The sequence below is a fragment of the Paramisgurnus dabryanus genome, chromosome 22 (genome assembly GCF_030506205.2).
Source record: "Paramisgurnus dabryanus chromosome 22, PD_genome_1.1, whole genome shotgun sequence".
Lineage (NCBI taxonomy): Eukaryota > Metazoa > Chordata > Actinopteri > Cypriniformes > Cobitidae > Paramisgurnus > Paramisgurnus dabryanus.
The window spans coordinates 3,816,809-3,830,730 of NC_133358.1; the positions used below are offsets into that span (position 1 = coordinate 3,816,809).

At 37.1% G+C, this 13,922-nt stretch overlaps 1 protein-coding gene across 15 annotated transcripts in view; it reads right to left on the reverse strand.

Annotated features, from left to right (window-relative positions):
- kmt2ca (lysine (K)-specific methyltransferase 2Ca) overlaps positions 1-13,922 on the reverse strand; it is a 297,061-nt gene that overhangs the window by 162,233 nt on the left and 120,906 nt on the right. For 14 of the 15 annotated variants that reach the window (XM_065294625.2, XM_065294623.2, XM_065294621.2 and 11 more), the window contains 4 exons: positions 13,159-13,278; positions 11,034-11,150; positions 9,687-9,791; positions 7,476-7,580 (listed from right to left, as the gene is read on the reverse strand). In XM_065294625.2, coding sequence (XP_065150697.2) covers positions 7,476-7,580; positions 9,687-9,791; positions 11,034-11,150; positions 13,159-13,278 — 447 coding nt within the window. The remainder of the gene's footprint in view (positions 1-7,475; positions 7,581-9,686; positions 9,792-11,033; positions 11,151-13,158; positions 13,279-13,922) is intronic. The other variant, XM_065294622.2, reaches the window with a different exon arrangement.

A 13,922-nucleotide genomic window follows, 5' to 3' on the forward strand; every position in this document is an offset into this window, starting at 1 on the left:
ATGATTAATAAGAGTCCTGGACTGAACACATCTACATGTCAATAGTCACCAGTGTTGGGCAAGTTACAAAAAAATTAGTAATTAGTTACAGTTACTAATTACTTCTTTTAAAAGTAACTGAATTACTCTACCGGTTACTGTATATCAAAAGTAATTAGTTACTTAGAAAAGTAACTTTTAAGTTACTTTTATGTCTGCTTTTTAAATGTAAATATGAACAGTACTGAACAGTCAAACAGTAAAATGATATGGATGGGCTATTTTACACATAAGACTCTAATATATCACATACTGTAGGAGCCTATTTTGCTTTAGATTCAACCTTTGAATATTTTTGTTAGAAATTATCTTAATATTTAAACTTAGTTTATTTATGTATATCATTTAGACCATTTAGACAAATATTCTGCATGTTTACAAAAATATAAAATGTGTTAAAATTGTGTAGTGTCTCTTTAAAAATTTGGAGACAATTGTGTCAACATGTCAAATTTTCTAAAATAAATTATAATTTTTCTGATTTCATATTTATTTTAATAAGTTAGAAACGTCTCCGCTGTGTCCTGCTGACAGGCACGATGCGTGTGCAGCAGATGAGGCAAATTATGGGTCCTCCGAAGGTTAGACCGTCTCATTTCAGTTCTCTTCGCGAACTTCTGAGCGCCTTGAATGGGCAAGTGCTCACCTTTTATTGCATGCTTAGTAGGGTGCAGCACTTGAATTGGAACACAGCTTGTAAAGCTTGCAACAGGGACTGCGCTCTTTGGTCATATATTGTTTGTTTTCTGTTGGATTTAAATGATACACAGGATTAAAGGAAGATATTTATTCAGAAAACGGAGTAGGCTACGTGGATTGTTTTGTCGGACGGACACAGAGCGAGTGGATTGTTTTGTCAGATGGACACAGAGCGAGTGGATTTTTTGTTCGGATACGGAGAGACTGAAACTAAAACTAAAAGCGAGCTCACACATACTATGGAGTTTTAACACGGGTGTACACCGCAGTGTGAATATTTTAGTGGAAACAACAATCGCGGATCGTTCTCTTCCATGAAGCCGATGTAAACATCTAAGAATATATGATCATTTCTTAGATTTATTACCTTTGTGGACTACAAATGCAAGTTGATGTCATACTGCGATTGCTTGGTGAAGATAATTTACAAACATGAGACCGGATGGATTATGACTTGCGCACAATTTTTAAACAAAGGTATGTTGTCCCGTTTAGATTTTTCATGTTCATTCTATATGCACTGTCAGCTATGATGAAGTGTAATGAATTATTGCGCCGCCAACTACAGTCCTGCGACGTCAGATATGTCTTGTCTATTTTTTACAAAATAGAGTAACGCGCGTAACGAACTCATTTAAATTTCAGTAATTGTAATTGCGTTACTTGATTTAAAAAAATAGTGGAGTTACAGTAACGCGTTACTCCCATCACTGATATTCACTTATGATGCCAATAGTCAGTTACGGTCATAGCGCCACCAGCTGGTAACAGGAAGTAACATGTTTACAATGATAATGCAATGTCAGATTTGTCCCAAACTTCACATGATTGATAAGAGTCCTGGACAGAACACATCTACGTGCCAATATTTACATGTAGTCACTCATACACACACACACTCGCTCACTCACTCTCTCTCTCTCTCTCTCATGCTATCTTACACGATGCTACCTCGCTGTCATTTGTAATTAGCAACAGGAAATGTGGCACATTATACTACACTTTTAAATGGTTCACCTATGTTTACATGCTTAAATGCCTATTTACTACTGTTCCCTTTAATTCTTCTCATGCCACGGCGTGGCGGTGTCAGGTGTGCGAGGGCCCTTCCATCACTGCTTGCAGTTTTAATTATGTTGGCTTGACAAAGCCAACATACTGATATTGTATTTAAACTTATTCTTCTTCTTCTTCTTCTTCTTCTTCTTCTTCTTCTTCTGAGACTAAAATTTCTGCGGCTAACTCGTCCGACAGCTTTCAAGCTACATCCACGAAATTTTCCACGGACATTCTGACTGGTCTAAAGAAGTGTGCTATATCTTTTTGACGGGATCCGACTTACAGAATTCCTAAAACGGGACATTAAACTTCGGAAAAGTCCCATTTACTTAACATTGCGACAAACTTTGACGGGTCATAGCTGCAAGCGAGAAATTTGTAGAAACTTGTGGGTTACCACTTTTCAAGAGGCTGGCAGGCACTGTGAGAACATACCTCACATTGGGGTGTAAGCTGTACCCCTTGGGTGTAAGAGGACCCCAAAATTCCCCATTGACTTATAACGGGGCAGGAAACATGCCCATATAAGGGAATAAAAGCGTCCCAGATGGAATATCTTCGCTTTACAGTGTCACAGAGACATGTGGGTGGGCTCATTTTACTCAGGCATCCAATCAGTCTCGGAGGATTCTTATTGAGGTATTAAGCCACGCCCCTAGCAACCAAATATGAGCACCCTAGCAACATAATAAACAAAGCCTTATATCTCTGGATCCGAAAATCATAGAGACATGGGGGTTGGGTCTTTTGGTCATGTTAGCCTTATGCTAGCTCCATGCTAAGTCATACTAGCTTCATGCTAGTTTAGTGCTAGCTTTATGCTAATTTCATAATAAATCATGCTAGCTTCATGCTAATTCATGTTAGCTTCATGCTAGCTTCATGCTAATTCATGTTACCATCGTGCTAGCTTCATGCTAATTCATGTTAGCATCGTGCTAGCTTCATGCTAATTCATGTTAGCATCGTGCTAGCTTCATGCTAATTCATGTTAGCATCGTGCTAGCTTCATGCTAATTCATGTTAGCATCGTGCTAGCTTCATGCTAATTCATGTTAGCATCGTGCTAGCTTCATGCTAATTCATGTTAGCATCGTGCTAGCTTCATGCTATTTCATGTTAGCATCGTGGTAGCTTCATGCTAATTCATGTTAGCATCGTGCTAGCTTCATGCTAATTCATGTTGGCATCGTGCTAGCTTCATGCTAATTCATGTTGGCATCGGGCTAGCTTCATGGTAATTCATGTTAGCGTCGTGCTAGCTTCATGCTAATTCATGTTTGCGTCGTGCTAGCTTCATGCTAATTCATGTTAGCGTCGTGCTAGCTTCATGCTAATTCACGTTAGCGTCGTGCTAGCTTCATGCTAATTCACGTTAGCGTTGTGCTAGCTTCATGCTAATTCACGTTAGCGTCGTGCTAGCTTCATGCTAATTCATGTTAGCGTCGTGCTAGCTTCATGCTAATTCATGTTAGCTTCATGCTAATCATGCTAGCATCGTGCTAGCTTCATGCTAATCATGCTAGCATCATGCTAGCTTCATGCTAATCATGCTAGCATCATGCTAGCTTCATGCTAATTCATGTTAGCATCATGCTAGCTTCATGCTAATTCATGTTAGCATCATGCTAGCTTCATGCTAATTCATGTTAACATCATGCTAGATTCATGCTTATTCATGTTAGCATCATGCTAGCTTCATGCTAATTCATGTTAGCATCATGCTAGCTTCATGCTAATTCATGTTAACATCATGCTAGCTTCATGCTAATTCATGTTACCATCATGCTAGCTTCATGCTAATTCATGTTAGCATCATGCTAGCTTCATGCTAATTCATGTTAGCATCATGCTAGCTTCATGCTAATTCATGTTAGCATCATGCTAGCTTCATGCTAATTCATGTTAGCATCATGCTAGCTTCATGCTAATTCATGTTAGCATCATGCTAGCTTCATGCTAATTCATGTTAGCATCATGCTAGCTTCATGCTAATTCATGTTAGCATCATGCTAGCTTCATGCTAATTCATGTTAGCATCATGCTAGCTTCATGCTAATTCATTTTAGCATCATGCTAACTTCATGCTAATTCATGTTAGCATCATGCTAGCTTCATGTTAATTCATATTAGCATCATGCTAACGTCATGCTAATTCATGTTAGCATCATGCTAGCTTCATGTTAACTTCATGCTAATCATGCTAGCATCATGCTAGCTTCATGCTAATCATGCTAACATCATGCTAGCTTCATGCTAATCCTGCTAACATCATGCTAGCTTCATGTTACTCATGCTAGAATCATACTAGCTTCATGCTAATCATGCTAGCATCATTCTAGCTTCATGCTAATCATGTTAGCATCATGCTAAATCAGCCTAGCTTCATACTTAAACATACTAACAGCCAGATAGCCTACTAAACTAAACTTCTATCAAACCATTTAAAACGTTCAGGCTACGCTTTGTCAAGCCAACATAAAGTTTGTCAACAAACTTTTCTATCTAGTTATTATTATTCTTTTTCTTCTGAGACTAAAATTTCTAACTCTAACTCGTCCTAGAGCTTTCAAGCTACAGCCATCAAACTTTGGACATACCTTCGGTCTGATCTGACTCGAGTTGCTATATCTTTTCTAACTGATGGGACCTTCCGAATTCCTAAACGGGGCGCTGAAACACCCCAAAATTTCCATTGACTTAACATTGAGACAAACTTTGACGGGTCATAGCTGCGAGTGAGAAACTTGTAGAAACTTGTGGCTTACCACATTTAAGGAGACTGACAGGCTGTGTAAGAACATACCTCACAATGGGGTGTAAGCTGTACCCCTGGGGTGTAAGGGGCCCCCAAAATTTCCCATTGACTTATAATGGGGCAGGAAACATGCCCATAAAAGGGAATAAAAGGGTCCCAGATGGAATATCTTCACTTTAGAGTGTCTTAAAGACATGGGGGTGGGCTAATTTTACTCAAGCATCCAATCAGTCTCTTAGGATCACCCCAGAGCTATTAAGCCACGCCCCTAGCAACAATTTTGGGTACCCTAGCAACATCTCCCATAGACTACCATTATAAAAAGCCCAGATGGATATCTTTGCACCAGAGTGTCATAGAGACATAGGGGTGGGCTCATTTTACTCAGGCATCCAATCAGTCTCTTGGGATTCTTATTGAGGTATTAAGCCACGCCCCTAGCAACAAAATATGAAGACCCTAGCAACATAATAAACAAAGCCTTATATCTCTGGATCTGAACATCGTAGAGACACAGGGGTTGGACCGTTTTACTTGTGGCTTGAAGTGTAATCATTATGGGATACCAATTTTCTCCCTAGCAACCAAACTTAGTACCCTAGCAACGGAATAAACAAAGCCTTATATCTCCGCTTCAGAACATCATAGAGACACGGGGGTTGGACCGTTTTACTTCTGGCTTGAAGTGTGATCATTATGGCATGCCAATTTTCTCCCTAGCAACCAAACGTAGTACCCTAGCAACGGAATAAACAAAGCCTTATATCTCCGCATCAGAACATTGTAGAGACACGGGGGTTGGACCGTTTTACTTGTGGCTTGAAGTGTGATCATTATGGGATGCCAATTTTCTACATAGCAACCAAACTTAGTACCCTAGCAACGGAATAAACAAAGCCTTATATCTCCGCATCAGAACATTGTAGAGACACGGGGGTTGGACCGTTTTACTTGTGGCTTGAAGGGTGATCATTATGGGATGCCAATTTTCTCCCTAGCAACCAAACTTAGTACCCTAGCAACGGAATAAACAAAGCCTTATATCTCCGCTTCAGAACATCATAGAGACACGGGGGATGGACCGTTTTACTTCTGGCTTGAAGTGTGATCATTATGGCATGCCAATTTTCTCCCTAGCAACCAAACGTAGTACCCTAGCAACGGAATAAACAAAGCCTTATATCTCCGCATCAGAACATTGTAGAGACACGGGGGTTGGACCGTTTTACTTGTGGCTTGAAGTGTGATCATTATGGGATGCCAATTTTCTCCCTAGCAACCAAACTTAGTACCCTAGCAACGGAATAAACAAAGCCTTATATCTCTGCATCAGAACATTGTAGAGACACGGGGGTTGGACCGTTTTACTTGTGGCTTGAAGGGTGATCATTATGGGATGCCAATTTTCTCCCTAGCAACCAAACTTAGTACCCTAGCAACGCAATGAATGTTAGCTTCATGCTAGCTTCCTGCTAATCATGCTAGCTTCATGCTAGCTTCATGCTAATCATGCTAGCTTCATGCTAGCTTCATGCTAATCATGTTAGCATCATGCTAACTTCATGCTAATCATGCTAACATCATGCTAGCTTCATGCTAATCATGCTAACATCATGCTAGCTTCATGCTAATCATGCTAACTTCATGCTAGCTTCATGTTAATTATGCTAGCATCATGCTAGCTTCATGCTAATTATACTAGCTTCATGTTATTCATGCTAACATCATGCTAGCTTCATGCTAACATCATGATAGCTTCATGCTAATCATGCTAGCTTCATGCTAGCTTCATGCTAATCATGCTAGCATCATGCTAATCATGCTAACATCATGCTAGCTTCAGGCTAATCATGCTAGCATCATGCTAGCTTCATGCTAATCATGCTAACTTCATGCTAGCTTCATGCTAATCATGCTGGCATCATGCTAGCTTCATGCTAATCATACTAGCTTCATGCTAATCATGCTAACATCATGCTAGCTTCATGCTAATCATGCTAGCTTCATACTAATCATGCTAGCTTCATGCTAATCATGTTAGCATCATGCTAATCATGCTAGCATCATGCTAATCATGCTAGCATCATGCTAGCTTCATGTTAAATTATGCTAGCTTCATGCTAGCTTCATGCTAAATCATGCTAGCTTCATGCTAAATCATGTTCGCTTCATGTTAAATCATGCTAGCTTTATCTTAAATCATGATAGCTTCATGCTAAGTTGTCAAACTCTACTCTCAGACTAGGCTTTCTCAAGCCAACATAAAGTTTGTTCCGACGAACTTTTCTATCTAGTTTCATGTTGTTACTGCTAATATATTTTTATGTTTTAATAATAAAGAAGATTTTTCTGGCGAGGGGATGGGGGTGTTGTTGTCCAGTTAACTGCGTGATTTGTTGCTTCTTTACCGCCGTAAGAAAAAATCCCATACCTTCACATCCCTACTGGACACTGCATTTTGCTCTTTCAAAATAAATCAGTTTACTTGATATTTACTTCATTGTTACTATTTGCATAAAACATCACCATTGTTGATCCATGAAATGTATATATATAAAAAATATATATATATATATATATATTTTTTTAGGACTAAACAATTGCCTTTGTAAATAAAGTACCACTTCACATTAAATCACACAGCACATAAACATAAAAAATTGTATATGTGCTTCTATATGTTTAGCTACTTGTAGGTAATAAAATTGGATCAATTCATTTTTATAATAATCAGGTGTTCACGTTCCTAAAAGCAGAGGTCGAGTCGAGTACACACAGAACTAACACGGCAAGTAATCATATGACGTGAGCGGTTACAAAATCCCACCCTATTAACTTTCCTTAATTCACATAATTACGTCCCATGTATAGTGCTGAATGGGCCAAGCTGTGATTTATACGGGGCAGAGAGGTCTCTTACCTTGATATTGACGCAGAAGGGATGGTAACATTGGCCACACTGGGAGCAGGCCAGCAGTCTGCCTTCAGTACCCTGCCCAAAACTCCCACACACCACACACATGTCCTGAAGACACACAGACAGAGCATACATGCAGCCATGAGATGCATTTCCCACAAATATAAAGAACACGGTTAACATACAGTACTGCTCAAGGCTCATGTTTTAAAATCTGTCCAACAGAAAACTAACGTAACAAATTCAGACCAACAGCTGTACACCAGTTATTGAGTTAGCTTATGTCACAATCTAGTTCTCCTCTTGTTATCTTCCTTTAAATAAAACCAGTGCTTTCAGTCACTTTAGCCATTAGACCAGAGGACTCCAAACTTTTTGTAACCAAGGGCTACCACAATGGATAAAACAATCTGGGGGCTACTTTTTGAACTTGTCACAACTCAAAACTTTTATTTTGAGTTTTACTTGACTTTATTGTACTTGTTGATACGTTTTAACATTGTTTAAAATGTTAACAAACATAAAAGAAGCCAAGCTAATTAAAAAAATATTTAATAAATAAATATTAAAATTGAGGCTACTTATAGAATGTGCTTTGGGGGGCAACTCACAGACTCTGTGCGGGAAAACTGTTGTATAGATTGCGTTTTGTTACTATGTTGGCTGCGTCCGAAAGCTTAGGCAGCTTCGCTGGTGCCTGAGGCAATGAATTTGGCACCATGAAGGCAGCCCTAAGAAACACATTGTCTCAGACGATGAGGTGTTTTTCCTGTGGTGGCTACCATAGCTTTATAATGCGTTTCAAAAAGGAAAGGTTGAGCTGTGGACTGAGCCGTTGGTTCCTATTGACAGTCTGACCATTATATGCCGCTAAAAGTCCCATATTGCACCTTATGAGGTGCCATATACAGAACACCACAGAAATTTCATTAAGAAAAAGCTTAATTTTAACTTAGGTTAGATTAAATTTGAAAAATAAATTTTTTTGCATCTTCAATATGAGAGGGGAGGGGATATTTTTGAACTGGGAAAGAGGGTTCGAATTTTGAAAGTTTTTTGGTAACACTTTACATAAAGGGGTGTTCTAAGACTGACATGACACCTTTATAATCATGACATGCCACGTCACGAACATTAAAGAGATTTTATGCACATTTATGACAACTGTCATTAAGTGTCATTTGTTCAAGTATGTAATTTTTAATGCAAAGATGACACTGTTTGAAATTTCTTTGTTATGACAACTTGACACAAACCAATACATCATAAGTGTTAATACTATGTAAAATAATTGTAAATACCTTAACAAAATGCAACAGACACGTCAAAATATTACACTCAACTTTATGTATGTGCACAATACATAAAAGACCTGACAAATAACAGAACTTGTTCTTCGTTACACAGAGGGTTCTAACATTTTCTGACATTCAATTAATTTAATGTAACTAACTGTTTTTTTAATTTAATGTAATTAACTGATTTTTTCCAGCTATATGAACCCATCCCTGCATGGTTTCATTTAATTTTAGATGATTTGTTCTCCAAATGCAGTAAAATATAATTTTATCAATTTTAATTATTATTATTATTATTATTGAATGATTGATTTCATTTCTTAAACACATGGAGGAAACTTAAAAAAAAAACGTTAAGAACTAAAAAATATTCATGATGTTGTTATAAAACTATTTGACAGAGTATTAACACTTAATGACATTTTAATGACAAATTATATTTGTACCACTGTAGTTGAAGTCAAGAAAAATATTCATGACGCGGTTATAAAACTATATGACAGAGTGTTAACACTAAATGACATTTAAATGACAAATTCAATTTGTATCACTGGTAAAAAGTGGTCAAAATGACAATTAAAGTGGTTAAAAATGACAATTAAATGAATGACACTTAAATGACAGTTGTCATAAACGTGCATAAAATTTCCATGTTCATGGCACATGTCATGTCATGATTATGAAGGTGTCATGTCAGTCTTATGAACACCCCTTCAAATAAAGTGGTACCGTTTTTTATAGTACAAAGAAATCATCACAATAATGTGCTTTTATGACTCCTTTAATGTAAAATAAGTATTAAACTGGAGGCAACGTTTAAATTAAATAATGCTGATTGTTATGTAAACAGTGAAAAAAATGACTGCTTGCCTAGATGTTTGCTGACTCAAGATGAAGGATATTTACAGGTACTTACTTGTTGAAGTGTGAAGGAGTCAGAGGTGGAGAACATCACGACAGTGTTGTGCATGGAGTTCTCCTCCTCTTCTTTGACTACATATGGAGAATCCATTAAGCTCACCTGTACATAGCATAAGACACTTGTTTACATGAGCGAAGATCACAGCCACTTGTTACTAATTTATTACTGCACTGTAGTATGGAATTATGGTTATAATATGATGCATTTTAACATAAACATTACTATTAACTCTTTCCCCGCCATTGACAAATTATCTCGTCAATTAAGAAAAAAAAAATTCCCTGCCAATGACACTTTCCTGAAGAGTTTTTATGGTAATCTGTAATTCCCAATAGATAGCGCTCTTACACAATTTATAAAAAACTGAAGCAAAACAAATTTGATTAATTTTAAACTCGTCAATTAAGAAAAAAAAATGTCCCTGCCAATGACACTTTCCTGAAGAGTTTTTATGGTAATCTGTAATTCCCAATAGATAGCGCTCTTACACAATTTATAAAAAACTGAAGCAAAACAAATTTTATTAATTTTAAACTCTGTGTATGTTTTAATAATCATTCTGAATCTGATCTCTGACAAAAATCCTTTTCAAAAATGCAATTATTTCAGCTTTTTGCTAAAAAAAATATTCCAACAAATGAAGATAGGATGAAACCTTTTTTTCCCATTTTGTTTGTTTGTTTGTTTGAAAGCAGATCGTCTGTTCTTTCATTTGATATATTTGTATGTTTATATATTCATAAAAGAACATTTTCCTGGAAGGCATTTTGTAAAACTTTTGAGAAAATCACAAAAAATGTTATCGGGAATGAGTTAAACATTTTTTTTTTCCTGGTTTTCTTCTCTATAACAACCACAAAGTAAGAAATTAAACAGGAAACTTTGTTTTGTCACAGACTATTGTAACATTTTAGCAACAATCATAGCAATTAATTAAGGCTGGTTGTGCAATTTCACCTCAGTATAAATAGTTTTGTCTTGTATTAGATTGAAATGAGACTGTGTGCTATTTTGCTTTTACTTTAGTTTTCTCTGTTAACATGCTTTCTGTAAAGTATGTTTAAAACAATGCACATTGTAAATAATTCCTATTGAATTATGTGAATGAGCTGCTGAGAATAAAATTGGGTATTTTAATCCCAATAGCTGCCAAGCACATTTTGCCTAAGCTTCCCATCACAAGTTTGTGTTGGGAAAATGTCAGCATGTGCTACTTTGAAAAGGCCATTTGGGCAGAGCTCTGCTTCTAAAGCTCAGTTGACCGTGATTTCTCAGGCCTTAATGTGAGCACTAAGCACAAATGTTGTTTTATTTATGCATTTAGAGGTGGGGGCTTCATACCCCATGGGTCAGAACAGGGCTGCTTTCCGTCTTTAACCTGGATCGTCCCCTACCACCTCTCCCAGACAGGTTAGCTCCTCTGGGTCGCCTCCTTCCAGGGAAGCCAGATCCACGACCCTGAGACACACACACACACACAAAAGGATTTTAAATTTCTGTCACATTTCTAATTACATTTAAAATGTGTAAAATCTAGTACAAATGTCTGAAACCAAGCAATTTTATTAATTTAGATAATAAATTCCAATTAATTTAGATGTCTCATTATTCCATCCCTCCTTGTCTTTGCCAACAGTTGCCTTTCTAACTGCATTATCACTTTAAGAAATGCAAACAAGTTTGCACCACCACCTATTTTTTTTTTTTACAAATGATATATTTGTAAATGCATAATTAAACTGCATAACAGTGAATGCATGAACTGTTTTCATGTAGTGATAAACAAGATTTAAAATGTGCTAAACTGTTAATTTAAAACTTTATTACTGGTATTTACAAAATACAAAAAATCCAAGAAAAGTCAAAAGACTAAAGATTTCTTACTGACTAAGTTTCAACAGTCTTATACTGTGTAACTACTTTATAAAACAAATGATCTTGCTTCCACTGCAATCTCCCTTCCTCCATGAAAACTTTCCTTCACTAAAGTTTTCAATTAAACTTGAATTGTTTCATATACAGTACATAGATGAAAAATACTAACATTGTCATAATTATGTCACCAGCCTCTGTAGCTAGCAAATGACACCATTGCTTGACTGATTTTGTTACAGAATTAAGATTTGCTTATGTTGCTTAGCACTAATAATTAGCACCAATTCCACCGACAATCCAGCCTGACATGGCAAAAAACTTTTTAGAATGCATCACAGTCCAGTGCATCTGTGTTTGTGATACAAATGTATCCATCCGTGTCCAGAACTGAACCTCTGAGGCTCAGATCTGCTCACTGAACACTACACTGACTTAAAGATCAAATTTCAGCTCAAACTTCTGCCAACCTGCCTGGTTTCTAAAAGTGTCAAGTTGCGTTTGCATCCAGACTGAAGCTCTGGCACAATTCCCACTTCCTCTCAGGTAATTACCTCACTGTACCCAAGCAGCACTACTCAGACAGGAGATGTCAACTTAATTTAAAGACACTGCCCAAGGAAGCTGCCACACTTATTAGCCTTTACAGTCAAAGTTTATTTTGTGCAGAAATTAATTATGGAGAGGGAAAAAATAAGATTAGGGTAGAGGAAGGCACTCCTCTTAATTTGTTGTGTATGCATACATGAAAACTGTAATTTTGATAAGACATTCCTACAGTTGGCTGAAATTAAATTTTGGAAACTGGTGTCTCATGCATGCATTTTAACTTTCTTGTGTGACAAAGCCACAAAAAATAACGGTTAACATGCTAGCTACCTGGATATTTAAATAAAACATGAAATGATATTCACAATTCATTTAACTTTACTAAAATTGAAGAGCTCAGATGCAAAACTAGCTAAGTGCGTCTGACACGTTTTCTTGTAAATTATCATTTGTCTTAATAGATTGTGCCAACAAACCAATATTTCTTAATGGCCTAAGTCTGGGACTGAGCAGATTTAAGTATTTAATAAATGTATAATACATGCCGAAAGCATTCGGTTAATATCACTAACCCTCATTTTTGAAACAGAATACTTAAACAAACTAAATTATTGCCTAGTTTCATGTCCTTTGTTGACCTTAGGAAATAGGTCAACAAAGCAAATATAACTGGCAATCATTTAAACAGGAAAATGGGGTGATGCAAACTAACACAACCCTTGAATCGGTTTAATTTCACCGGTATCTATCTAATGTGCAGTCACATAAAAAAAGTCAAGATGTTAGCACAACTGAACACACCCTGACAAACCTTGAAATTGTATTTTGGTGAGAAGGCGGAAAAATTTAGAAAGACATTTTCGTTTAAAGCAGCTCTTTTTAGGACAAAAACTTGGTAATGAACTGCTGTTCATTACATATAATTCCTGTACCATTTCAGTTTCATCTAAGAAACTAGACCAGTAGATATTTAATGACCCACACCCATCTTAAAAGCCCAGTCCCCTGCAGAGACCAAACCCTGCTCCACCCTCCCATCATTTACCAATCTTACGGTCCAGATGGGCAGCCCATGCAGCGTCACGGTATTAGCGTTGTCCCAGGCCTCCATGCGCTCTGGTGACCAGGAAGGTGAACTCACTGCACTACGGTTACTCCATGCACCCTGAGGTAGAGTGTCGGAGAAAGGGGTAGCACATTCATGGTTAGGGGAAAATGAGGGGCGACAAAATGCAGCAACATAAGCCAGCAACAAGACATCAAGCTTGTAAAATGAATACAATACATCCAGAAAAAAGCATGAGGCCAAGTAAATTAAGTGTGATATTGAGAAGCTTGGGACAAATTCCTGAAACATGACAAGCGACAAAGTGGCTTAAACTAGTGCATGTCAACTGCACGAGTATATGCAAGTCTTATTTAGGAAGTATGCTAAATTCACGGGGAAGGGGGTCACAAGGATTTAGTAACTCCATGGCAGCAATCTCATTTATGGTGTTTATAAAACAAATGTGATTATGTCAGCATGAAAACAAACTGATTTTTAAGATCAACACAGGAAATTGCAGAAAGCATCATGGGGAACCTTTAACCTCTTTAGCTAATGCGGGTTAGTTAGTGTAATTACAGTACATAACACATCAGTATTTAGGCTTTCTTGACTTAGAAAATCATACATTTATTCATAAAATAAGTTCAATAAAATAATTTTTAAATTATAAAAATAACATAGGATAGATGCTTGTTTTGTCTTTGTTTTCCTGTCATGTATAGGTTTGTCCCAAACTGCAATTTTAAAGGAATGTTCAG